This window comes from Equus przewalskii, chromosome 19 (genome assembly GCF_037783145.1).
Source record: "Equus przewalskii isolate Varuska chromosome 19, EquPr2, whole genome shotgun sequence".
Classification (NCBI taxonomy): Eukaryota; Metazoa; Chordata; class Mammalia; order Perissodactyla; family Equidae; genus Equus; species Equus przewalskii.
Window position 1 is genome coordinate 53001455 of NC_091849.1, and position 27695 is coordinate 53029149.

General features: G+C 38.4%; 1 protein-coding gene across 5 annotated transcripts in view; it reads right to left on the reverse strand.

Moving 5' to 3' along the window:
* The window catches only part of HMGCLL1 (3-hydroxy-3-methylglutaryl-CoA lyase like 1), a 144730-nt gene that overhangs the window by 90141 nt on the left and 26894 nt on the right, over positions 1-27695 (reverse strand). For all 5 annotated transcript variants that reach the window (XM_070584808.1, XM_070584806.1, XM_070584807.1 and 2 more), the window contains exons 2-3: positions 14464-14544; positions 14148-14255 (exon numbers count right to left, since the gene is read on the reverse strand). In XM_070584808.1, coding sequence (XP_070440909.1) covers positions 14148-14255; positions 14464-14544 — 189 coding nt within the window. The remainder of the gene's footprint in view (positions 1-14147; positions 14256-14463; positions 14545-27695) is intronic.

Here is a 27695-nt window from a genome sequence, read left to right on the forward strand (position 1 = left end):
GGACAAGTGAAGATTGGAATGACTTTTCATTACTTTGACATTCTGAATGTACCTCTAAATATTCAAGTTGTTGCCAAGCCATGATCCTGTGGGGCCCCAAATTTTGTTTTAATTGCACCCAACTGAAAGAATTAAGACCCTTCATCTTGTTAGCTACGCTCTGGGTAGAGCCAGCATTACAGTGAACTGGGCCTGGAAATCTCTTAGAAAATCCATTCCCACCAAGAGGAATGGGCATAGTCTGCAGCACTTACTGCAAGGTCAGGTGTGCCTAGAAAAGTGCCTCTCAAACACTGTGCTCTGAGGACAGCCTGGGTCACAATTATCTGGGATGCTTTTTAAGACAGATATTTCTATAGCAGTACCAATGAGCCAAAACCTCTGAGAGCAAAACCTGGACATCTGCATTTTCAATAAGTTCCTTGGGTGATTTATACACATGGTCTAGAGAAGTCTGAAACCCCTCCCTGAGGTGAGAAATAAAAAAGTTTCTCCTTCAACCCACATAAGCCCTATAGAATAAGCCTTTTTTTTCTACTTTATATGAGCATCATCATTGTCCAGAGTCCTGTGGTCAGGTCACACCACACCCAACTTATAGGACTCCAGGAAATTGTGTCATCTTGGATCAGACACCCCTGACCACTATATAGCAGAGGACAGCCTTACATCAAGGTTATCCATTCCCCAGCTGGGACCCTGCTCTCCCCTCCCCACTGTTGAGATTCCAGAATGGTTTTCAGCTAATCCCTTGAAGGTCTTGAGAACTCCAGAATCCTATTTCTCCTTAATAGCTTATCTAGTTCTTGCTGAAGTGCTCCCAGCTTACCTTTAGCCATAGCGAAATGTCTGCAATGCTATGCCATGCTGCTTCACAACTCCCATCCTTGGCCTGTATCATTCCACCTGCCTGAAAACCACTCGGTCCTTTTTCAACTAGTCAATTTATTTCATCCTTCAATATTCAACTCAAAAACGCCTCTTATTCAATATCATCAACAACCAGCTTGATTTACATGTCTCTCTATATCTCCATAGCTCTCTCTGTATATATACAGATATATTATATATAGAAAGATATATATATATATATAGTTATCAAATTTTGTATAATTTACATTGATTTATGTGTCTCTCTCTGTGGCTAAATTATTAGTTCCTTGAAGACTTTGCATAAAAGGGGCATTGAATAAATCATTGTTGAATTGAACGGAAATTTCTCCTCCTTGTCCCATATTCTAGTTTGGATTAATTTTAAATTCAATCCACTTTGAATCATGATTCTTTTTCTCCATTAACTTTTCTAAGATTTTATTGTTAGTAAGAACGGTGATAAACAATAAAAGCAAATATTTACTTTACACCAGTGTATATGTTAAGTCTATATGTGCTGAGTTCTTAAATGCATTATCTCTTTAAACATTTTTCACTACCTAATGAGAGAGACAGTCTCTGTTGAAGAACTAGACAGAGATATTGAGGATGAGGAAGATCATCCAGCTAGTGACTAGGAGAGTTGGGATGAGACCCAAGTCTGACTGTCAAGCACACTCTCTAATACCTCCTTGATAAATACACCCTTTAGATCATTTATCTTCTATATCTTTATCTTAGTCATTGCTAAAGATTTTGTGGATCACAATGTCAAGGGAAGAGCTCCCAGAAAGATCCTACACTCCGGCTGAACAGCTTAGGGGACATATTTTATCACATAACCCATGTCTCTCAAACTGCATTCATAATCAGAACAATTTCAGGTACTTTAAAAAAAATACAGATTTCTTGGACCCATCTGTCCAGACTCTGATGTTGATCTTCTGTAGGACCCAGGAAGCTATCATCCACAAAACTTCTCAGGAGACGCTGGACATCAACAAGACTGCGAATCACAGTGATTCCATCACCAAGGCTGTCGCTGGGGCTGTGGGAGGCCAAACAGTGAATTTGAGGCCCCCACCTCTGCTTCAATAAGGAAGCTTCATTTTGTTTTTATTCAGAGGTAAATCTAGGTTTTATGGGTCCAAAATGATTGCCATTTTGGAGGAAGCCTCTTTAAGACAAACACCACAAAAATATCTAACTTTTGTAAATTTCACTAAAACATACAAACAGGAAAGCACATTGCTAGGGCCCCACCAAGGAGAGATCCATAAAAATATTTTATGGTAGTTTTCCTGTCTATGTCATATACTGACATTCTAAATAAAATTTTACCCAGGGTGAAAACAGTTCCACAGATAAAAAAATAAATAAATAAAAATTTAGAAAATACCAGCCTTGGTGAAATTTCCATCTTGCTCCTAGCAATCTCAAGATAGTTAAGGATCTTCCTGAAATACAGATTCATGGTGTCTATAGCATTCCTTTTGCTCACCACTCCAGAAATACTATCAAGAAAGAAGTGATATCATTTTGGCACTTCTTATTCTTGGTATATCCATAATATTTCTGAGTATATCCATATTTATAAATTCTCTGCCTAATAAATCAATTTAAATTTTGCCAGGAAATAGACTTAAATTCATTTTCACTGCTCACTAATATAGCTTGCTATTGAATTATTTTATTTTTTTTTTCTTTTGAGGAAGATTAGCCCTGAGCTAACTGCTGCCAATCCTCCTGTTTTTTCTGAGGAAGACTGGCCCTGAGCTAACATCCATGCCCATCTTCCTCTACTTTATATGTGGGACGCGTACCACGGCGTGGCTTTTGCCAAGTGGTGCCCTGTCCACACCTGGGATTGGAACCGGTGAACCCCAGGCCACCGAGAAGCGGAATGTGTGAACTCAACTGCTGCGCCACCGGGCCGGCCCTGCTATTGAATAATTTTAAAAAATATTTTTGAAGAATTCTTTGTTTGCACACCCTGTCCCCCACCCCATCACCCAGAATAACATTCTTCTCTCTTTCAAAAAAGAAAATAATGTCAGAAGGTATTTGCCTACATTCTCCACTGGCCAGATGAGACATAACTGATGGTATTACTTTCTCCATGCAGGAGTGCAACAGGAAAGACGGATATAGGACGTCCAACTTCTTTAACACATGCCATCAATTACTATAAAAATGTAAATAATGTGGTTTCAGACCCTATAACTCAAAACTCAATTTGGGCAGTAACTCCTCTTAAAGGTAATACATTCGTAAATTCAGTAATGAGAAAAAATGAGACTAGAGCTCTTCCTGACAACCCTGGGTGAAAATGCTCTACCCAGCTATGAACAGCATTGTAGCCTAGGTACTATAGCCCTTTCTCATTCACAGACTCTTTGCACAAACCCCATATATCTTAGCCTCAGTAGCACAGAGGAAATCTTGGTCTGCTTGAAGTAGTAAGACAGTTTTAATAAATCACAGTCTTACAATAATAAACACAGGAAATCTCTGGAAAATTGAACATCCAGTTTTTTTTTTTCCACCCAATACCCTGTCTTGGCTGCCACTGCTAAAGTGGTCTGACACCATATTCACAAAACTTCTTAAGTCCAGAAGCCTTTAAAACTATTTTGGTCTGGTGTATAATTTCCTAGACTTCCTTATTTAACATTACCATTGTGTTCTAAGGACCTTTGTACTGCCCCCTATTGCATGGAATGCACATGCTTTTTAAGAGTGACCAAAGCAAGTAGCACATGACCCATAGTCTTTTACTGTGAATGTACACAAGACGTTTCAATCATAATCCGTTAATGTCTACAAATATTCACTTTTAAATTATAAAATAAACTCAATCTACCCAATGGATTTGTGGGTTATAAAGAAGGAGACCAATGTTCCAGACAGAGAAACCAAAGTCATTTTATTCAATAACATTTCCCGGTTTCCTAAGATAAACATACCAACTATGCATTCGCCATTCTTTGTTCAGGTCAACGCCTTTTGTGACCACCCTCTTGGTCTTCCCCTGTCAAAACAATCATGTTCCCAACATCACTCTGAAGTAGGGGCAAGAAGTCTCAAAGCTCCCAGTATAATTTTCTCTCCATTCAACTGTGTTGCCTCTCATATATCATGCCTCTGTGTTTCATAATAACATTGCCCGTGTCGTTATTTCCCATGCATGGAAGCACAAGTGATTTTTAAAATACTGTATCTAATTGCACTCATTTGATCCTAACTGTAAATGGAGTTTCCCTTCTACACCTACACTTCCTTGTGTAAGCCGCCTCTGCTCACAGTGGATAGCTGCACTGATGAGGAGAGAGGAAGCCTGGGTTGTCTGAGGGAGACTCACTCACTGGCAATAAAATACTGGCAATAAGAAAAGCCTATCGCAAAAAGGGTCTTGTTACCGTACAAGAAATGCCATCACTGTAACAGCTTGTGTGATCAATGGCTACAGTGATTCAGCCATCATATGCATCTGGAGGTCTCTGTTTTGGTAAGCAGCACAGAAGGCTGAATTTTAAAAGGTTAGCCAGAGTGACCAATGACAAGCTGCTTAACATATTACAGTTACCAGCTTCTATTTTAGTGTGACTCATTTACATTTATTCACTTGACTTTAAAACCTCTTTGCATGAGTTTTAATTTTTTTAGTGGTTTTATTCCCATTACACATTTAAACTTTACAGTTGGGGCTTATTACATAGATATTATGGTTATTGTTAGTGACTATGCATTATTCAATTTTTGAATCCAACAAAGAATTCAATGTACTTTTTAATAGAGATACAATAAAAGCAATAAATGGGTACATGAATAAATGGAAATGATCCAAGGCACAGAGAGATGAAAATACTTTGGCAAATCATATGATAAACGAGAGAGTCATGTCTCAGATTTTCTATCGTTCCATCAGAAAATTCATATGTTGTTATATCTAAACCACAGATACAATTATGTTGCCAAAAGCTCAGGAAACCTGCGACCTTGATACACATACTATAAGCTGATTCAATACAAAATGCATTGGTCTTGACTAAGAGTAGTATTACAGTTCGTCAATGGATCCCACATCAGAGCAGGACAAGAAGATCTGGAGTAAGTGGTATTAGTGCTCTGAAGTTATTGGAATGAATTTGCTTCAGCATGCTGATATTTCAAAGAGTACTTAATTATGTATTTTAAAAGGCAAACTTGAATGTGAGTACCTAGAAAAATTAAAACCATAACCTGTGAACTTTTGCAGCTACAAATTTGAAGTTGTCCAAGCCATTCATAAAACAAACAGCATCCTTCAAAGAATGTTCTATATATTAGCAATGAACAAATATCTGAAATTCACGGATGTTAGAAAAAATTCTATTCTCCTAAAAAAAGTATAATTCTAATCAAACGTTAATTCTATAAATTAAATATTCAAGTTAAATGAATTTGGATAAAATTTTAAGTATAATAAGATAAAATTATTTATAAAATATGTTTTCTACTTACAGGTATACTCTAAGTGAAAAAATACACACTACTAGTCCTTTTATTTTATTAAATGTGGAAGAAGTGAAACGTTAGCACATATATGTCTCAATGTCTAAGTTTTGAAATATAAAACTTACCTATTGTTTGATGTGATTTTTGGAAAGCAATATTACTTTTAGCATTCAGATTTATCTCGTTCTTTATGTTTCCTACATATTACTCCTAGAGAGCTTTCCAACAATCTAACCAGGCAATTTTAGATTAGTGTATATGTGGTGTGTGTATGTGTGCCCAAAAATTTTTCTTTAAAAAAATTAACTAGAAAGCACAATTCTTTATAAGCATATTAACAAAAATATGTCTTTTAAAATCATAATCTATTTAAAAATAACTGCTATGATATTTTCATTTTCACAGTTCAGGGACAAGGATCATGAATTTGAAAAGAGGTGCCACTTGGACAGACTTAAAACTGAGGAGCAAAGCAGTTCACATGTAATCTCTTACCACTTTAAACTTTAAACCTAGTTTTCACTAATGGTCGTGATTCTCCACGTGAGCGAGTCATACCTGAGGCTCACTGGAAGTCCTTTCGTTCCTTCCAGTCTATACCTCAGGACATCCTCGGTTTCCCTTAAAGCGGACTGCACTTAGGAGGCTTGGCAGGAGCCACATCAATGGGATGCGCTTACACTGAAGTAAGACTGGCAATGTCTGTCAACCAACTAATCAGAGTAACGTAGAAAAGCCCATTAAAAAGTTAGACCAATGTCTTTTTGTGCCAAACTGTACCTCTATTCAGCTTTTATGCAACTATATTATGTACAGACCTTTCAACTGTCAACACATACAGATAGTCCCACAGGACCAAATTTTAAGATAATTTTAATCAGATACACAAATGGAATTTTAATATGATCAAAATAGCTTGGAAAATTTCTTTCTTTCTTTCATGGGAAAACTTAGAGAAAATTTGATAAACAACATAATTGAATAAAAGGTCAGATAACGTCTTTTCTTTTACCATTTTGTTATGATTCCTTTTATAAATACCCAATTTGTTCAATAATAAGGACAAAAATACCCAATTTGTTCGTCAAAATGTAATTGATCAAATTAAGTAATTAGAAAAGCAGTGCATGCTAAGCGTAATAAATCTTTGAGTATAATTATAGCTTTGGACCTCATGGAAAAAAGTCCAAAAAAATATTGAATTATACCATCAATGTGAAAAGATAAAAAAATCTAACCAGGGGAACTGTTGACATTATTGCTCTTAATTATAAGCTTCGCTTTTGCATTGGACACAGTAGTGAAATGACATCTTACTTAGAGTATAAGTTGCTGTTGAATGCTAAGTAATATGTACAATGTTAACAATACATATTTTTTCCAATTTTATCACAAAGTATAACCTTAAACAAGTTCAGAAAGAAAAAAATGTAGTACCCACTATTCTAACCAAATAACCATTTTTATAATTCCATGTTCTTTTCTGAGAGACACAAAATGTGTTTTAAAAATTTGAGAATGTGCTTTAGGCAATTTGCTTGTCCGATGTGAGAATAGTAGCAATGATCTAATTGTACAAAGGAACAACTTTAAAATATTGCCATTCAGGATAATCACTGCTTAAAAACACAGAAAACGATTAAGCAAACCTCCCCCCGCCCCCTCCCTGATCAGAGGAATGCAGGAATTTACACGACCATTATTTGTAAAGTTATAGCAATGCCCACTAATTTAGCAGCAACGTTAATATAGGATATAAACCAGATTCACCGCCATATTGTAGAGAGTTAGTACTCAGAAGGCATGGGATTATTTTCATTTAAAAGAAGAAAATGTTCACTGTAAATTTAGGGAAACATTTTAACACAGCAACTTAAAATAATTCAGGGTGTTTTGTGCTAAGAAAGAGCAACAAAAATCTAATTGCATTTTTCATTTCTTGAGGACATTGACAATTGCTCTGAAAAAAAAAAAGGCCTTCCTGCCCTTTATCATTTTGAAAGTAAGCAGGCATTTCCTAAATAATTTCACACATTGAACTGAATCATGTGTACATGACAAATAGATTACAATCGACTCTCTGAAAAAGTGTTAGTCTAGAAGTCAGGACACCGCTGAGCAGGTCTAGATGTGGAAGGCACAGTTTCATGGGGATCTAGAAACAACATATTCTACAGTGAAGCCAGTGATTCCCGCAGCCGTGTGTGCTCCCTGCTCTCAGAGTGGACGGCAGGGATTTTGGGGTGTGGAGCGAAACTGAAAGCTCTACCTTTTCCCTTCTTCTTCCTGGCTTTTTCTTCTTCCTTCCATCCCCATCTGGCAGGAGGTAAGTCTCCCCTCCTGTGGCCTCCTCTCTAACCTGGGCTACGTGTTGAGAAATCGGTATTTAGGGGGAAGCTGGCTTCACTCCAGGGCAGAAGCGGTGATGAAGGCAAATGCGTTTTACTCTTTTACCAGCTTCCACCTCATTTCTGCCTGAACCAGAGGTGAGGATGAGAAAGACATGGAGGGGGCTGTGGATGCAGGGCCTTCCCCTCATCTCTTAAGTTGTCCAGGGAACACACCTCTCCCTCAAATACCAACCTGAACCTCATGTGAGGCAAAACAACTTCGGAAAGAGAGCGAGCAGGAGTGGGAAGAATTAGCAGCATTGACAGTGCTAAAATATTTAATTTTTTTTTGGAATTTGGGTGTTTCAGAATGCAGAACCTGTTTTTCTATCAACTGTATTTATTCTTTAATTATTAGGAAGAAAAAGCACATAACTAGATTAAGTACTAGACCAGTTTTAGAAACATTAAGTGTCACAGATTATAAAAATGGCTCTAGTGATATTTCTGCCTCCATGTGCTCTTCTGAAACGCATTCCCCAATCAAGAGGTGGCATTTGTCCCCTCCCTTTGAAACCGGGCGCCTTTGTAACTATCTCAATGAATAGAGTATGGAAAAGTAATGCTATCAAATGTACTAGGCTTGGTTATTAAAGGCACACCACTTTTGCCTGCCTCTTGGAACGCCCACCTTTGCAGCTCTGAGCCACCTTTAATGTCTAAGGCTGTGAGGAAGCCCAAACTAGCCCAGACAGAGACCACAGGGAGAGGCTCTGAGAACATACGAAAAAAAAGAGGTGTTTAGCCAGCCCCCAGCTGCCCCAGCCTTCTAGCCCCTGCTGCTCCAGCTCTGACCACCATCTCTGAGAAACCTCTAGCCAGAGGTGCCCAACGGAGCCATTCATGAAATCTTGATCCCAGAAACTATAAGCAAAAACAAAGGTTGCTATTGTTTAAAACCACAAAATTTTGGAATTATTTGTTATGCAGATAATCAAAAGAACCAGTATTAATTCTACCAGCTTTCAGGGATATGTGGCAATTGCACATACTTAAATTCACATATGCACACACATTTGCACAAACACACAGCTTGAATATTTGCCACAAGCTACATAGTCAATGAAAAAACATCAGACTTATTGAAGCAATCTAAAGAGACTATGGTTCATGCCATTAAATGCTGGGAACAAAATGAGTTAGAAAATATTGTATGCTTGCTTTCTATTTTCTTGAAGAGCTAACATTTTACCTATGTGGATATAGCTCTCATAGCACAATTTTATCCCTATTTAACTTTCAATAACCATCCGAGGTCATTTACTAAAGAACTTAGTATCTTTATTTCCTCTCTGAGACCAAATATTAAACACAAAGCAGCAATTATTATTTGCCATGTAAGAAATTCAACATGCTCAAATAAGTTGAAAAATGAAACAAGCCTGGTAGACTTAGAAACTACTGCTAAAGAAAATATACTCTTAAACCTCTTTAATGCAAACCTTTTCACAAGCGAGCAGCTCTCCTGTGTGTTCCTGGCCTACCAATTCAGGAAAAAAGACAAGGAAATGGAAACTTCACCAATGACTAGTCTGGGTGAGTTCAACTGGCTGGTTTCTAACGCTGACAGTGATAATTAAACAGATCCACCTCTATCAGAGAAATAACATGTGGAAAGTGTAAGAATACAGAGGAGGATGGCAACTGAGAGTTAGTCCATCTTAGTGTGTAGAAAAGAGTGTACTAAGCCGAGAATTGAGCATTCCAAGTCAGCCTCCTTTGAAGGGAGTTTAAATTAAATCTTGCTCTCCTCCCCACCTATCTGAGTAAAAGGACTCCTGTAACTCCATGATATGGGCACTATGGTCTTGGTAAATATCACCAGGATCCTCTTTGGGGAGATGGCAGAGGCCAACTCATCTAGAGCGTAATAATGGATGAGACTCCTCCTGGAACACTTCCCAGATGATACAATTATCCTGCCAGTTAACTGTGCCTCATAAGCAAGAGAATTTGAGGGTTCTGTGGATTTGTACATGATCTCTCTCTTTCTCTCTCTCTCACACACACACACACACGCACACACAACCAATGACTCTGCTAAATTACCCCCTTCTTTGCCTCTTCCGCACACACTGATCCCCCTCAAAAAGAGCAGAGCTAGGAAGACAAGCCAGGAAGGGGCTCAGCAGCAAAAGCTACAGCCTCCTACAACTCATCAACATTAATCTAAATCTTAAACTTCAACCTAGCAACTGTGTTTTCATTACCAATAAAGAATTAATTGTATCACACACTAAAAGGAGGGTAGGGAAAAGTTTACACGTTCCTCCTTGCTTACATTGTACTTAGGCCTCATTTCTAAGTGTGAGACTGGCTTGTAAATAATCCTTACCGTCTTTTATGTATATTTCTTTCTACTTTTATAGAGAAAGTCTATTTCTAGCCCTCGCAGACATGTCAAGACTTGTGACCCACCCATTCCAACAGTTACAAATTAATTTAAACAGGGAGTAAATATTTATAATTGAGACTTTGGATATGACATATATAAACATACACTGTTGTATATGTTTAATGTATTATTTCTAAATAAATGATGTTCACTTTAATCACTCACGTGAATGAAAATGTTTAAAACCAAATGGTTAAATGAAAGATGAATGTAAAATTCTAGTTCACTTTTTTAAATTATTGTATTTATAATGATTTAAATAGCTTCCTATGAAGAGGCCACATTCCAAAGTTGCAGTAAACGTCTCTGTTTTTATAAATACGTTTTCTTTCTGCTGTCATTGTTGTTTGTTCCATTGAAGTGAGAGGCTAGCTGGACTCATTTCAAATGTCCTTATATTATATGTCACTCTAAGGAAAATGTTTTCCAGATAAGTTGTAAAGAACGTTTTTTTTTAATGGCAGGTATTTTATTATCTCTGGCCATTTATATTATAGGTGTGGGATCCTGTTTTATATGGCACCCTGCTACCGTGGAACTTTTCTGTTAGCTGCTTTAGTTGGAAAGCTGCTGCCAAATAAAACAGTAGGAGGAAAACTGTAAAAAAAGCTTTAAAATGCTAAAAAAAGAAATAAGCGAACAAGCAGCCATCTAAACATAAACTAGAGGACTATTCCCACGACCTATGTTTGAGGGAAAGAAAGAGAAGAAGCGGCAGAGAATTAACAGAATTCCAATTTCGAGCCACACTCATAGTCTTCAGAAGAAGTAGAAATTACTCCAGACAATGACATGTAAGCTGTTGCGCTAACATTGTTCTGTCACAAATCTCAGAAATTATTTTAGGTTCGATGAGTCTGATGTCTTAAGATTCTCTTCCAAAATGAGAGAGAATGAGATAAAATTCCAAAAGAGAAATTAACATCATGAATTAGTTCTGCTGACTTAAGGCCTTTTTTGTTAGCATAAAAACAATGAAATCAGCAGTGACATGATGAGAGAACTTGCAACTATAACAATAAAAAACGCTCTGCTGAGGCAAGCTCAGGGAATTCTTCAACGCAAACACAACTATGGAAAATCAACTTGAAAAATGGAATATTTTCAATAACACCCTTTCACAAACACTTGCTATATTATATAGTCAGTGACCAGTATAACTTTGGAATATGAATCTCATACTATCTTTGATTCAGGCACCCTGCTCTTTTACAGATATGTGATTTATTCAAAACACTTCTGTTTTTTTGGATTGGAATGCATGTAACTGGAAGAGTACTAAAAGTGAAATATGTAACATATTCTTTGGTATTTGAATGATTAGTATCTTTCATTATTCAGATTTGGCCCAAACAAATATGTAAACTAAACATCTACTTTAATCTTTACAAGAAAGGCTGTTTATCAAAGAGAAGGCAGTTAGCATGTATGGAACCCAGGATAAGGCAGTCAGTCCCTCTGTGAGTCAGGCATTCACTTAAATAACACTGCTGAGCACTGTCAGGAGCCAGGTGCTCTGGATTCTGGGCATTCACACACAGGGACCCATTCACAGGCCTTAGTGCCCCAACTCTCCCATACTGCAGGTGCCATTGCTGGGACTGCCAAGGTTCAAAGAGGTTACGTCACTTACTCAAGCTCAAGGCAGAATGTAGACAGGAATGCAGTACCACAGGTCCTTCTACCTCCTCACAGCTGTCCTCTGGAGCTATGTGGGGAATTTCATCATTTATTCCATAATACCTTGAGCCTAGGAAGAGTTCATGAATCTCAATAGGTTAAGTCCTGAATTCACCTCAGGACCAAGCCCAGAATAAATCAGATTATTTTATGGTCCCTTCACATGTATCTACTTAATGTGAGGCCAGAGGGCATTTTCCTATTACTACTCACAGAGGGACTGCCTTCCCTTTTGTTTTGTCCATCTTTTCTCTTAACTAGCTGTTCAACAAGAAGCATGGCCCTCTAGAAAGAGGTCTGGCCTCGTCCTTCTAAATGTCACGAGGTATGTCCTAGATCAGTCTGAAGAATAATGTATCAATCAATTTCCAGTACTGTATGATAACAGAATATGACCAGAAGCATCGTAATAGTAAAGAAGAATATTTTGCAGGCAGCTTTATAAAACTATTGGGAAATAAAAGTATGTTGAAGAGGACTAGTAAAATATAATGCTTGAAATATATCTTTGGATGGTCATCAATTAATATTACCACGACCTGTCCTCTTTCCTAATACTCACTCTCAAGTTATGCCAGCCTATCCAGCGTCTCTCCAACAATAATCAAACATCTGAAAGGAGCACTGACTGAATCAAACACAGAGGTAAGTTCATGAAGACTTAAAGATGATCAAAGGGTCTCACATTCCCTTAAAATCAATGACAGGTAGTAAAATAATCGCTAGCATTTTACAAAGCGACAATATCAAGGAAATACATCTAGTCTCATCAAGCTATGTACGTCTTCCTAAGAAAAATATTTGTGGCCTTCATCACACAGGACCAAATAAGTGAACAAAAGCAAGTCACTTGTCCATACCAAAGAATTGAAAGTAATACGTTATTACTTTTTCAGGCTGACTGATTCATTGTTCATTTCACAACGATTTATTGGGCACCTACTTACTAGGCACCAAGCACTAGGGATACAGTGATGAACAAGAGAGACATGGTCACTACCTCCTTAAGGCGTACAGTCTAGGAAGCAGATAAGTAGAAGACATTCTCAAAAATATATTATTATAAACAATGACAACTGGGATGAAAAAATTACAGTTTGTTTTGAAGATGAATAAAAGTAACCCTGATATTTAAATACTGATTCTGTGAAAAGTGACATATTACTAAAACTATTAATCCTATTGTAGTTTCTGTTGCTTCCCTTGCCTTGTAACTTAAAAAGCTTTTAAGCTTTTTTTTTACTTCTTTTTACACCATCTGGTTATAATGTCAGAGCAATGCAGAAAATGAGACGTACACAAGCAGATACAGATAAAGTGCTACATAGATGGAGACACAGGACATGTAAACAGGGAACAAGAAGCAATTTGGTTGGGCAGGGCTTCAGCAAAATGAAGTGGGGAAATAGAGTTCAGGCTGGAAAGGAAAGGAGGGACCAGGTATAGAGGGCCTCAATTATCGGGCCAAAGTTTCCAGACTTTTTCAGTGGAGAGAAGGAAACCTCTAAAGAATGGAGAACATGAGTGTATAAAGGCTGCTATTTCTGGGAGATTACTTTAGGAGCAATGGGCAAAATACATAAGGAAAGGGAGAAACAGTGCTCATGAGTATCATTTAAGGGACTATCACAAGAATTAGTCAATAAGAGTGTGGGTTACCACTGTATCAATGGGATTGAAAAGAAGAGGCAGGTAGGCTATATTGAGGAAGAAGAATTTTTCATGAGTCTGTAACCGACTAGATATAGAAGACAGCCTACTGAGCATTCAAGTCCATGATTCCACAGGGAACAGTTAAGCTATTAGCATAAAGTAGGACGGACAACAATGAGTTTGATTTTGAACCCACTGAGTTTGAGGTGTTGGTGGCACATCCAGCTGAAGCTTATCAGAGAGGGCAGGGCTAGAAACATAGATCTGTCACCCTCTTAGAAGTGACTGTTGATGTTGGAAGGATAGGCAAAGAGAGCATAGGCAGAGGAAATCACTGATGGCAGAATCTTAGGAGAACCTTAAACTTAGTGGTGGTGAAAAGATGCTGGGGATGGGCCTTACCCTCTGCTCATTACATTGAATCGTATACTCACCTACGTTTAGGACAGAGTCTCAAAAAACTTTTTAGGACTTAACTGATATATTTCATCAAAAGAGTTCCTCTTTAATCATATCTCAGTGTACGGGCTAATATTTTGTAAAAACACAGCGAATTAGTCATTCTATCAGGTTAACAACACAATGTATATCAACATTGTTTACTAAATCTTGGTAAAGTTGAATTAAGTGTCCAGCTAAGGAATTAGGGATTTACATACCTGTGGAACCCATCGGGAAGACACAAAGCTGGTCACTTCTATTACAGACAAGCCAGTTTGGGAAAGTTGATTGATAAATTCAATTTTTATATCTGTAGGAACTATAACCTATGAAAACATTAAATATTATAAGTAAATCTGTATAGAGCCTATTGAAACATAAATAGAAAATTACTTAATAACTTAAAGCAAATCCTATTTTAGATTCATACATTCAAGTAGCCATTGAGAACAAACATAATGATGTCATATATGAAATCCATGTTTAGAATCTTAATAAATATTAATATTTAGTGTAAAACTAATATCAAACTACCTTTTCATTCTGCAATCCATCCCTTGGTCCAACTTCTACTATTTTAACATACTCAGGGAGTCCAGAAAACTGAGATGATTCCTGAAATGGAAAGTATAAGGCAAGAAAAACAGACAACTGTTAGATCATCAAACATGCTTATGTGAAAAGTCAAACAGTTACACTTTGTTAAATCAAGTAAGAAATCAACACAATGATATAATCCAAATACCAAGTTTATATTATTGGCAGTCTGAGCTCTTCTTTTTCTTATAACTCAGTGATACTCAGTCTAGTTGTGATTAAAATTCAAAAGATTAATTTCTGAAACATAACTGTGGAAAAGACACCTTACTCAAGATCTAAAGAGCAAATCTACTGAGTAATTCTACATGTGATGATAAACTGACTATGGTCAGAGTTCATTCAAAAATTAGATCTTTGTATCAACAAGATTCTACCAAGTACAGTCATACAGATGCCACACTCCATAGCCTGAACTTGAGGAGCATGGATTTGATTTTCCAGCCTGTGCCCAGAAAGCTGAGGCTAGAGAAGAAGGTGTGCTGTTTCTTTCTTTTCTATGTCACACAGCACAACCAGCCCCTAACACAGCTTCCTGAAGGACAGACTTTCCAGTAAGACCTAACCCTAGCCCAGCTCTAGCCCAGTGGAACACTCTGTTCTATTTTTCGCCCAAATATGAAATGACAGAGGGTCTGGACTCTGGAACCCCTGTCCCTAAACTAAGAACTATGAATACACCATAGTTAGAAGAACACTAGTTTAAAACAGGAAAAATAGGAAAAGCCTTTCTCAACTTCACATTTGTGTTGTCTCACTCTGTCCTTGAAACAATTACTGGTCTATACTGGTGAAGTGGCTGTTTTGGATACAGGACCCAGTTTGTTTCTATGACACAGAAAATGCTCACTTGCCCTTTTTCGGTCCATAGTGTTATCTGGTTTTATTAGCATTCTACGCTAACTCACTCAGCAAAGGAATCCAGATGGTCCCTGTTACAAGGTTTACATACTACCCTCCACAGTTTCCATGAAATCAGGCAATTCAATATGTAAAAATTAACCAAGAAGGAAAAGAATTCTCATTTCTGCATCTTCTGAGCAGATTGTGATGCAGGCATTTGGGAGGGTGGGGGTGAGAGAGGAAGATGAGGTCCCTTATCTTTAGGCTCAGTTTTGGATGGTAATCATGAAATTGTGCCTCATTTACAGAGTGCCCATAATGTCACCCAGGCAATAAGGGACAGGGATGGCATGGGAAGGTGGAGTAAACAAGAGAAGCTCACGCCTCTTTCTTATTACCTCCAGTCCTAAGACTGCAGAAATGAACAGGCACAACGAAAACAAAACCAGGCAATCTTAAGGCATGTGGCCTCCTTATTGCTGATTATTTCCTGAAACTGCGTTTTCAACAGCAATTAGCTTGGAGCATTCACGGATGAACAATACTTTTTTATTAAACAGCAAAGTTTAACCAAAAAAAAAAATAAAAAAGGAACATGGGTTTTTTAAAGTGATAACAAAATGCTACGTACAATTAAAGAGCTCAGGACCTTCTTTTGCGTCACTGTTGTAGTTAGCAGAATTAAAAAACAATCTGAAGAAATTAAAGTATAAACCACTACCAATCTCAGCCATTTCAGTCAAAGCAGAATACGTGCTCACTTGATATTACTTTGGATTTCTTCTTGAATCTAATGCTACTATTTTGTCTTTCTAGGCATGGGTATGAGTTCCCTCTGCCTGAATACCTGAGAAATCAGAAGAAAGTTAAAATGTGTCGGGTAAGGTCAAAGAGTAACAGGAAGGAGGGAGGGAAAGAGAGAAAGAAAGAAAAAAATAACGTCAATTAACACATACTTATGGAATATGCACGATGCGAGAGTCCTCTCTTGGTGATCTTTAATCTCTTTCTGGGCATTACTATCTCTGTATTGACTTTTCTAAGGAGCTTCTGCTATACAAAAACAATGCCTACTGGGAAAATCTCCTTAAATGTTGAACAAGCACATAGAATTCAATAATTCAAAATAGATCTCATTATTTCCCCACCTCATGCCTCTGCTCAGATATTCCCCCATCAGATGCTACTCTTCACCTTCTCTCTTACCACTTATATCTAATTAGTCCATTTATTACCTGTTCTATTTCAGCATACACCCAGCACAAAGCTTGACACTTAGACTGTGCTCAATAATTATCTGTTGATTATACTAGCGAACCTCTCCTGTCACTGGCCTCATTAAAATTGTCATTTTTTTCTCATCCAGTCTATTTCTATGGCTCCCTAAATATTCTCCCTAATCTTGCTTTTCCATTTTTAAAATTCTTCAGCATCTATCAGTCACCTTCAGAGAGATCTATCAGCCTATGGTAAAAGACGATTCACGACTAGCCTCTCATCTTCTACCACACTCTACTTCATGCATCCTCTGGTTTCAGCCACGCTAAAATCACATCTTCCTCACTTTCAGGTCTGTATACATGAAGTTTCTGTCAGCTGGAAAGAGCTTCCATCTGTGGGAAAGACTTTCCATCAAATCCATTTCTCTTCCTCATGGACACAGGACTAGACCGCATTTCGCCCCCACCTAAGAGCTATCTTTGAACAAGTTCCAGTCAATGGAATGTAAAAGTGAATGATATGCACTACTTTTAGGCTTGGTCCATGAAAACCTCCCATGTGCATTTCTCCATGCTCTTTCCCCTTCAGCCAGCTTGATGCAGATGCACATGGCAAACTTAGAAGCTGATAAACGCAAAGAAAATTGAAGGAGCCTACATCCTTGAATCACTGCTTGAATAAGAATTCCATGCCAAGAAGCACCTATCACTTTGTACCTTATATGGACAAAAATAAATGTCAACTCTTTTAGACAATTGAGATTAGAGGTGTATCTTTTATAGCTACTAATTGTGAAGAATGTTGAAGGGTCGTAAATCTTACCCTACTTGTGAGCTAAGAAGTAAGCCTGCCATGGACGCTGGTGGAAGGCACAAGACTCCTGGGTCAGAGAAGAAAAACAGCTTATCACTCACAGCAATAGCAATAGCTAGACGATCAGGATCTGTGCTGGGTTCTCAAGCCCCAATTCCCCAACTGAAGCAAAGAGAACCATGTGACACTTGCACAGGCAATGTGTTGCATTACAGGAAAGGAACCCTAAGCACAGAGAATCCGACTCTTGGTAATGGGCAGCAAGCATATCTTCCCTCGGCAATGGAGATAGACATTATCTTTATTATGCTGGACCATGAGCATGCCTGTCTTTTGCTTCAAAGGAAGACACTATCTCTCTCATCTGCAGCTTTAAGTACACTTCGCCTTTGCTACAGAAGGAGGCATTATTTCTATCATGCAAAGCTGTCTCCCGTATAGAAAGTCTTGAAAAGATAGTCAGGAACTCAGGAACAAAGGCAATTGTGACTCTGCTTGCAAGATATACAGAAATTCAAGATACCAGTGGAAAATTATTTCCCAATAATATCCTCTCTTTATTTTTATGTCATCTTGGTTTATGGCAAACTTTTCCAATTAGTTAAGCTACTCTGTTGGCCTCTCTGATTAATGTGTCGAACAGATGCTGAGACCAAATTTGTTCAACCTATGTCATAAAACATTTAATTAAGGCTACGTTCAACAGCATTCCCAATAGCAGGAGAAAGCCAACCTGCAGCATTGACTTCAGCCATGCCCCCTCCTCCCAGGGGTCCTGGACCCAACCAGCTGAACAAATCCTTAGCAGTAGTGGCCTCTGCATCAGAAACCAAGAGTTGTTTACTTTGTGCCTATTTTATGATGGTGGATGTTGCCATGTTTACTACTACGATGGATCAGGCAGCAATGGTGGCTGGCCATGCAGGTGATGCCTTGATCAGCAGCTTGATTGCAGTGGGCCTCATGAGAGCATGGGCCTCGAATGATTCAATCAGCAGAGTGACTTGTTTCCACAATCCAGAGCTCCCCAAAAATGTGTCTTTAATCTTTCGGTCTGTAGTTTTCCAAATGGCAGGTAAATAAGCTAGACCACTGACCACAACCCAAGAGTCAGTAAAAATACAGGAATGGCCATGCGTTCTACTGAGTGAGGACAGCAATCACATTCATTTTCAGTTCTGCACAGCTGTTATGGAGGTTACACAACTGCAGCAGCCCAGTGGACATGAGGTCTCAGCTTAGCCAAAACAGCATCCAACCAGCCCCAGGTGTTAAGAAAAGAACAGAGGGGCCCCACTGAGCCAGGAGCTCTGTTTTAGCCAGTGGAGTGGGCAGCATATGGTAACTGCTACTTTTTTTGTGTAAAGCTGAGATTGCACTGGGAATAGGCTAACCGCTTTCCTGAATATACCATTTCCATTTGATTAGTGAAGCCTGTTGAGACTGTCCTACCTTGTTAGTCATTGAGTCTAAGTTGACTCCCCAAATGGAAATAGGCCAGAGAGTCACAAGGCCTCCATGACTCAGGTATCCAGTTTCAACAAGAGCTCAATAGCAAGCGAATAGCTGATTTTTAAAAGATACCTGGTAGCTGTGTCAGGGAAGTGAGGGCTCCAAAACCCCAAGCAGCACCTCCAGGTAGAGGCTGCCTGACTTTATCAGAAGCTCTCATTCGCAAAGTCACTTTGAGACTTGTAGCTCAACGAAGTCAGAAGGATTTGGGGACCCCCAAATATACGTTCACATCACTACACGCAGCTCTTCCTAACTGAAATGTTCCCCTCTGGCACTTATGGGACAGAAAATTATAATCACATCGTATGTCAACTTTCACCACACATTCAGATGTGGAAGCAATAACAGTCCATTGAATTGGGCCCAAAGCCCCACCCCAAGGTTACTTTGGCTCTCCTTTCCCACTGCAAACCCTGCCCGGACCCCATCAATTCAATCAGGACTCCCACTCTTGTGGGACTGAGCAGGCTGGTGACTTTGATGCCTTTATCTGACAGAGTCATAAAAGTTTGAGTCCCTGGTCTCCCCAAAATTCCCCAGCATTTTCAGATGGATGATCTTCAGGCACCGATAACCATCTTTATCATTAAAGTAGCAGAAGGAGGAAGGTTGGGAATAATCAGGGGACGCAGAGGGAGAGATCAGCTCCACATCAGTAAGCAAAGCACATTTACCTTCAATTTAAAGTAGCATAGCAGCTGCTCAGTGGCTCAACCAAATGAACTTGCAGTGTTTTGGCCCCATATAAAGCCCTACACTGGATATCAAAATCATCATTACTAACACCATTTACTTTAACCTTGGGAATCCCTGGACTTAACATCCATCGCTCCAATGGTTTCCAGTATGATGACATGGTTTGTTCCCTCTGACTGAAATGCGCTTGACTTGCATGTGCTCCATTATCAAGATAATATCTTCTAAGTCCTCATCCAGTTACAATATAATGGCTAAGGGAGTTTTGCAAGGTGGCACGGCTGACTATAAAATTTATCCTGAATACTTTGGGTCCTTTCTTATGCTCCGGTGGGTTGCCTTTCAGCATTATAAACACAATCTGGGGCAATAGGACCACACACATTAGTCAATTACCCATCTACACTTCCTCACAGGAGTTTGTCTATCCCAGTGAAATCTCCTGAAGAAGGCTAGAGTTCCTGTATACAGCCAAGACTCACAGCAGAGAACCTCAGAGACCTTCTGCTGTCATCTCCAATCGTATCTAAGTTTGGCAAGATAGACTGCAGCATGGGCTAAGCTGTAAGAAGTTCTAGTTATTGCTAGTCCTCCTTAACAATCATTATATACCCCACTCGCTCATCTCCCAACTGAACCAGTCAAAGTCCTTATGATTCACCAGCTTTCTTCTCATAAAGTTGGCCAAATTTCTTCCTTCTACACTCATAGTAACTCTTTACGGAAAGAGGGAAGAGAACCTTCAGCCCACACAGGAGTCAGCTTACTGCTAGTTGTTACAGAGGGTGGAACTGAGGCTGACCGCCACATTGCCCCGCCCCTAGGAAAGTTAGCACAACCAGGGCACCATTCAGCCTTTGAACCTACTTCCTGGAAACCAGACTGCAACCATCTTCCCAACTCCTCATTATTCACAGGCAATAACGTAGAGGAACATATATTGCTCAATTAAATATAAAATCTGGTCAACAAGTTTGTTACCAATTCCCATTGTCTTCCCTCTAATCTCTTTAATCCACCTGAAGAGCCCTCATTCTTCCTCATTCAGAAAGTCATGTCTCCCTCAGCATCCCATCCTCATCAACAAAACTGTCAAAACCTGTAAGGGTTGAGATTTTCTACGGTGCATGCTAGCTCATAAGGAACCCTACCACAGTTTTATGGCTGCTGGCAGAAGATATGAGACTCTTGAATCAAAGATAAAGGCTTTATTGTTCACATTAATAGCAGTAGTCAGAGCATCAACCCTTTCTTGCACTGGTCCCCGGAGCATGACAGGAGCTGTGTTTGGGGAATCTGAATATTTCATAAAGGTCAGATAGCATGCCTGCCCTTTGCTCCAGGAGACACTATCTCTATCTCCCAAGGCTCTTTACCAGAGAAATACCTCAAAAAAATATTTCCAAGAAAGGTAATTAGTGCCTTGATAGTAAGACCTGCAGAAACCTGAGAGATCCATGAAGAACTGTTTCTCAACATTGTTATTACTTCAATTAATACTCAATTATTGTCCTCAGTCAAAACTCTTATTCATTTCCAAGATTCAATTTGTCATCTACTCAAGAAAGACTTTTCTGACCTCTCCAGATAGAATTAAGTAATTTCATTTCTATGATTCCATAATACTTTGTGGAGACCTCTGTTAAAATATATCTATAATTACTTCTTTGTCTGCCTGTTTCCCATTTTTTATTAGGAACCTTCAGAGTCATCAGAGTGGATACACACTAAGCACGTGGTCACTATTAAATGAATGAATGAATGGAAGAATTAATGAATGAATTCACATCTAAAATTTAGAAAAGTAAGGTTAACCTTTTATTTATCTAACACATATTAGCCAGCACTATTATAGTTATTGGATATATGGAAATGAACCAACCAATCAGAAACCTCTGCCCATCACAAGCTGACATTTTTGTGGCACAGGGATCTGCATGCTACCTTCTGGGAGTGGGGACATGGCACTTTTCTTACATACTGAATATATGAAAGTCAATGAATGACTTGGGAGTTCCAAGAAATTGAATTAAAAAAATAGTCTGCAGAAGTTAGCAACATAGTCTTTAAGCAGCTCTATAGTCTAAATTTATTTTTATAGCATTAAAGTCCCTATGTTACTGAGCTCAGTGTATCCTGTTTAATGTGGAGAAGTGTATGATACCAGTGAAAAACAAAAGACGTATTATCCAGAATGAGGGTTTCAAAAAACCATGTTGTATGGCTGAGCATATGCCCACATTTGGCATCAGATTTCTAATGGTTCACTTTCATAGAGCAACAACAAAAGCAATACTATCTTGCATTTATATGTTGCTTTATTATTCCAAAGCACTTTTCTATCGACATTTCATCTGTGAAGCTACTCTGTGAGGTAGGCAGAACAGAAAGACTTTCTAAGGTTACCCAACCAGGTTCACTGGCTCTTATTCTAGTTTTCTTTAGGATGAGATTAAATATGTCACCGACCACTGAGCCTAGGTTGAAAAAGTAATAAAGACCCATTCTTTTATGCAGAATATAAGTGGGCTGCTTTATTCACATTTTGCAATCTTACATAAAATTAAATGGAAAGCATGTTTTAATGGGGATTTCTCTGAAACCTTCAGGGGGTGTGTGTGTGTGTGGATGCACTTTATATATATACATATATATACATTTTATTTTTCTCCCCATAGGAAAATGACACCATCCACAGTAGAAATTTCTAGCCAGATTTGTATATGTTCCACTCACTTCATTTCTTGCAGAGTAATTTTATGCGTAAATAAAGTCTTTATAAATTTGACATATCCTGTTTCCTAGTCAGTGCTCCCATGGAGAACCGCCACAGTGACCAAACTCAATGTTCCCACAGCACAGATGAACAGTCTGAATCAGGAAATTGTATCATTTTCTTTTGAAATTAAGTCGGACTTTTGAAGGAGGCATTAGACGTCCACTTTTCCAAAGAATCTAATTTTGTCATCTCATCTGAAATATGCACATGGTGCATTTTGTGGTAATGTTAAACTCTTCACACTTGCTCTTTGTTATTTCTTAGATATTAATTTCTCTTTTAACCAAACATAGTCAGAAACACACACAGCATTATCACGGACGGAGTAGATAGCCAGAGTAACCTTGGTCCTCTGGAGCAATCTAAGGACCTTTCTCTCTCTGGGTGCCTTTCTGGGATGAAGGACTGAATCCGCGAAGCTGACATTTGAAACCCTTCTTTCAGAATATCCCTGTCCCAAGGTTGTTTCAAAGCCAATCTCTGGCAGTTTAAGAAGAATTTATTTGTAACCAAGTAAAACTAAGTTTGTAATGTGCTATTAACCACCTCAAACTCCGAGAATAATATATCTTAATTTACTAAATCTAAACGTAAAGGAAGGTATCCACTTACCTTTTAGTAATTTTTGGACAGCCAGGAGGAAAAGTGGAGTATGTACAGTACTTTGTTCCCAACGGCATTCAGTCAGTGTAACAAAGGTTAAAAACAAGCTCTAAAAATGTAACACTCATCTGCATGTATGATACGAATATTTGTTCTCAGCACTCGATGGAAAATTAGTGCTGAGTGTTAGTGTAGATATTCAACATGATTAAATATGAATTCCATCTGGAAATGCGTAAATTTTATAAATGCTTAGATAAATCAAGAGTAGTTACAAAAAAAGAATTAAAAATATTATATAAGGGGTATGTGCCATATACGGCAAATTGAAATGTAGTAGAATGATGGACAACATAAGATCATCTAAAATTACTTATTAAAAGCTAAAGAATGAGGCTCTTAACATCTGCATCATGTAAGCCCACTTCCCCATTAAATAAAATCCATTTTTAAAAGTGTCTTGAGCAATAAATGCATACATATGTATTTAATAGTCATCTGTTAATTATTGTTTTAATACAAAAGCATAACCATATTATAAATAGTGTGTGGGAACTGAAAATGCAGAATATTAAACTAGATTGTGTGAACAGTTTATGGGATGATAAAATAGTAGAAATCAAACAAAAATGAGATGAAGCACATGTAGGGAGGAACAAATTGAAAATATTAAGAAGAAAAGTAATTTTTAATTCAAGAATTCAATAAACCACCCAGTGAAAGCATTAAGAAAAGTTAAAAGATGGGGCCGGCCTGGTTGCCTATTGGTTAAGTTCGCATGCTCTGCTTCAACGGCCTGGAGTTCAAGGGTTCAGATCCCAGGCACGGACCTAGATACCGCTCATCGAGCCATGCTGTGGTGATGTCCCACATACAAAATAGAGGAAGATTCACACAGATGTTAGCTCAGGGCCACTCTTTCTCAAGCAAAGAGGAAGATTGGCAACAGTTGTTAGCTCAGGGCAAATCTTCCTCACCAAAAAAAACAGTTAAAAGAATTCAAAAAAGAAAAACGGCTATGCCTTGATATAGCATGAGATCCTACACACCAAGTTACGCTTCTTTAAGTGGTGGCCATTTACACTATTTAGTTTCAAAAAATAACATTATTTATTCTTGCATTCATGGCAATTTAACAATAAAATTAAATAAACTCTACGAAAAAATAGACATCATCTATAGATTTTTCATTACTATTATTATCACTATTGCTGTATTAAGGATAAGATGGTAAGACAAGTGTTAATTAGAAAATCCAAAGAAAAAGTTTGACTTGAAATATTTTAAGTACGGAAAATTACCTTTTCCTCAGTGTGTTTGCTAAGAATTTTTTTAAACCACTAAGATTGTTTTTGCCTTTTGCAAACACAAAAGCAGCCAGATTGATTGAAAAAAATATACATATTTGGAAAAGCTGAATCTCCCAGGATAAAATATGATATGCCATGTAATATACCAAGTTTCATCACGGAAATATTTTTCAGGATGATAAATTTCTGAAAACACTGGCTTATAATAGAAAGCACAACTAACTATATTAAGCTAGTTATACAAGAAGCATGACCTTACAGCCAAGTTTAAGAAAACTGTCGGGATATATATAACTTTCTCAGAGTTTCGAGTTCATACTCCCAAGCTGCTATAGCGATGCCTTTGCTGGGGAGACTTAGCTTATTATTTATTGGCTAAGAAGCCACAATTCATTGTTCTAAATAGTTATTTAAATTTGGGTTGTCATTATAATTGACAAAAAGCAATTACATTACTTTTTGGTTATGCCATGTTGGTTGTTAACAATGGTAAGTTGGGAAATCACATCAGAGATGTGCTATGAGTTTGCAGGTTTCTAATACTCTTTGTTAAGCACAGAAAGACTCTTCAGTCATCCACAGAATTCATTCAAACTTTGAATAAAATTTTCCAGATCTTAATGAAACCCCTCCATCAAAATACTCCCTTCAGTAATGTGTATTTTCTGATTGGCAAAAGTCAATAGAAATGCCAAGGATTTCCATGGTTACAGATGTACACCAAAAATTCTCAGAAAATAAGAAAACAGATTATCTAATTAATAATTTATAATGTCTCATACCTCACAATATGTAAACAGTTTTGATGTTTGGTAGGGACGAACTGTTGAGTGCTAAAGGTGGCAGAATAAGAGGTTCATAGAAACGCTACCATATGCTAGTGGAATTCGGTGAAGTCTATACCTTTGGGAATTTTGGTTTCTATTATTAATGGACTACAGGGGATGTTTGGTGTGCTGCTCAGATATCCCTTTGAGGACTGAGACATTCCCAGAAGCTGGAGTTACGGCAGCTGATGACATGTCACTGAAGCCTTCTTCAGGAACTGACCTCAGCTAAAGAAAGCCACTTTACCCAAAGTCATAGCCGCTCCCCATGATATCCAAGGAGGGGTTGACACAGAAACATAAAATCCCAGCTTTGCCCCTTTCCTCAAGGTAGTACAACTCTGAAAGGCCAAACCAGCTCGAGAGCCCTGTGGGAGGGAGTGAGGCCTTTGGTATGACTGCATCACAGTTCCACCTCTCCCTCTGCCTACTCCATCTTCCCTCGCTTCTTCACAGGTATCGAATCAAGGGCAAGAACTTCCATCATCCAAGAATCTGATTCCTGGGGAACCAGAATTAAGAAAATTGGTGGCAGAAGTAAGCTGAGCAAGTACCATAGTCTCTAAAATGGGATTTGGGAGCTAGATCACTTGCTTGTTGTTTTTTTTTTTTTTTCCAGTTACTTTTCGTTTTTGGAAATAGGTGGGACATTAATACTCTTTGGCAATCTGCAGTAACACAATTGTTAAAAGATTCACTGGTTCTCAACCAGAGTAATCTTTGTCCCCCAGAAGACAGTTGGCAATGTCTAGAGACATTTTTGGTCGTCACAATTGCTGTGCACTACTGGCATCTAATAGGTGAAGACAAGGAATACTGCTAAACATCTTACAATGTACGCAACAGGCCCCCACAACAGATAATTATCCCACCCAAAATGTCACATGTTGAGTTTCAGGCCTCTTGATCTATATAATCGACATAAACCAAGAATATAGCTGATCAGGTAATTGAGGTTAGCTGCCTCGATAAAAAGTCACGACCCCTTGCATGGTTTACATATCTGACCCAATTTTCAGACCAACAACCAACTACTTGAAGAAAAAGCCAGATTCCCCTGAGGAACACCCTGTACTACTGTGGCAACTATATATAGCAATTTATATTATGTTTTCCCCAAAGGGAGCTGCAGCCATTTATTTGAATAGATGTATACTGGGCAAAAGAGAATACCATACATTTTAGACTCTTGGACACAAGGTCCAAGCTGACATTGACACTTGGAGACGCAAAGTGTCATAATACTCCCCTTGTTAGAATGGGGAATATGGAGGCCACATAACAAATGCAGTCCTGAGCCCTTGTTCCCCCATGGCCATCTTCCAGTCCCCAAATGTGTAATTGGAATAGACATATTTGGTCATTGGAACAGCTCTTACTGCACATTCATTCCTTGACCTACAATGTAAGAAGTGTCATAGCAGGGAAGGGCAGGTGGAAGCTTCTTAGATTCTGAAACTTCACCCCTTCCATGCCCCATTTAGCCAAGAAAGCAGGGAAAAAAAAGAAATCAAAGGAAAAAAGCATCCTGGGAGAAATGGCAGAGATTATTGCCATCTTTAAGTATCTGAAGTAAAGGATACAGGGTGACAGCCCCATCATAAACCCACTTCAATCACCAGTACCACCTCTACTAAAACCAGAAAGATGTTAAGATTTTGAAGGACAACAACGGACCACCCCAAACTCAACCCCAATTGTAGCTTCTGCGCATCTGTGTCAATTGTGGTATCTTTGCAAAGACAAAGTAATATTGCCTCAGATATATGTAGGTAGCCACTGATTGGGCAAATGCATTGTTTTTTAAACCTGATGGAAAGGAGAGCATAAACAATTCCCATTGGCTTGGGATAAACAACAGCAAACATTTATAGAATTCACCCAGGGCTATATTATCTCTCCTACCATCTCTCGTAATATATTTCAAGGGACCTGAAATATCTGGAGATTCTGGAGAATATCACATTGATTCTCTATATCAATGAATAGTTAATCCAAGTTCTAGCAGTATGAAAGGATACTCAAAGTGCATTAAGAAATTTTAGAAGTAATTCAGGGGACTTTGGGGCTGTTTTTTAATGCAGGCATCTAAAAACAACCAAAACAAACCAAAAATGACTGCTGAATATTCAGTACTGAATTCAAGGTGTCAGTCTGATAAATACCATAGAAAACCTGTCTCTGTAGGGCATTGTGTTGGTCAAAAATTCCAAGCATGAATACTACCACTCCTCTAATTCAGACTCAGGGTGGACAGCAGGAATCAAACATGGCAGTCTTTCACAACGAGTCCAGGTATGGTCTCCGAGGCCTTCTCAGGACAACCATCTACTTGAATCTCTACTATCCAGGTAGACACTAACATCTAAGTGCAGGAATCTACTATCAACGATTTAACCTTTCAGCCAGGATAACAACCTATTTGCCAGACCTGTCATAGTGGAAGTGTTCTTCTCACCACTCTGTGCCTCATTTATTCCTCTATAATATTGAGATCATAATGGCCCTAAAGAGTTGCAGCAAAGCCATGCATAGTGCTGTTCATATAAGAGCCATTAGACA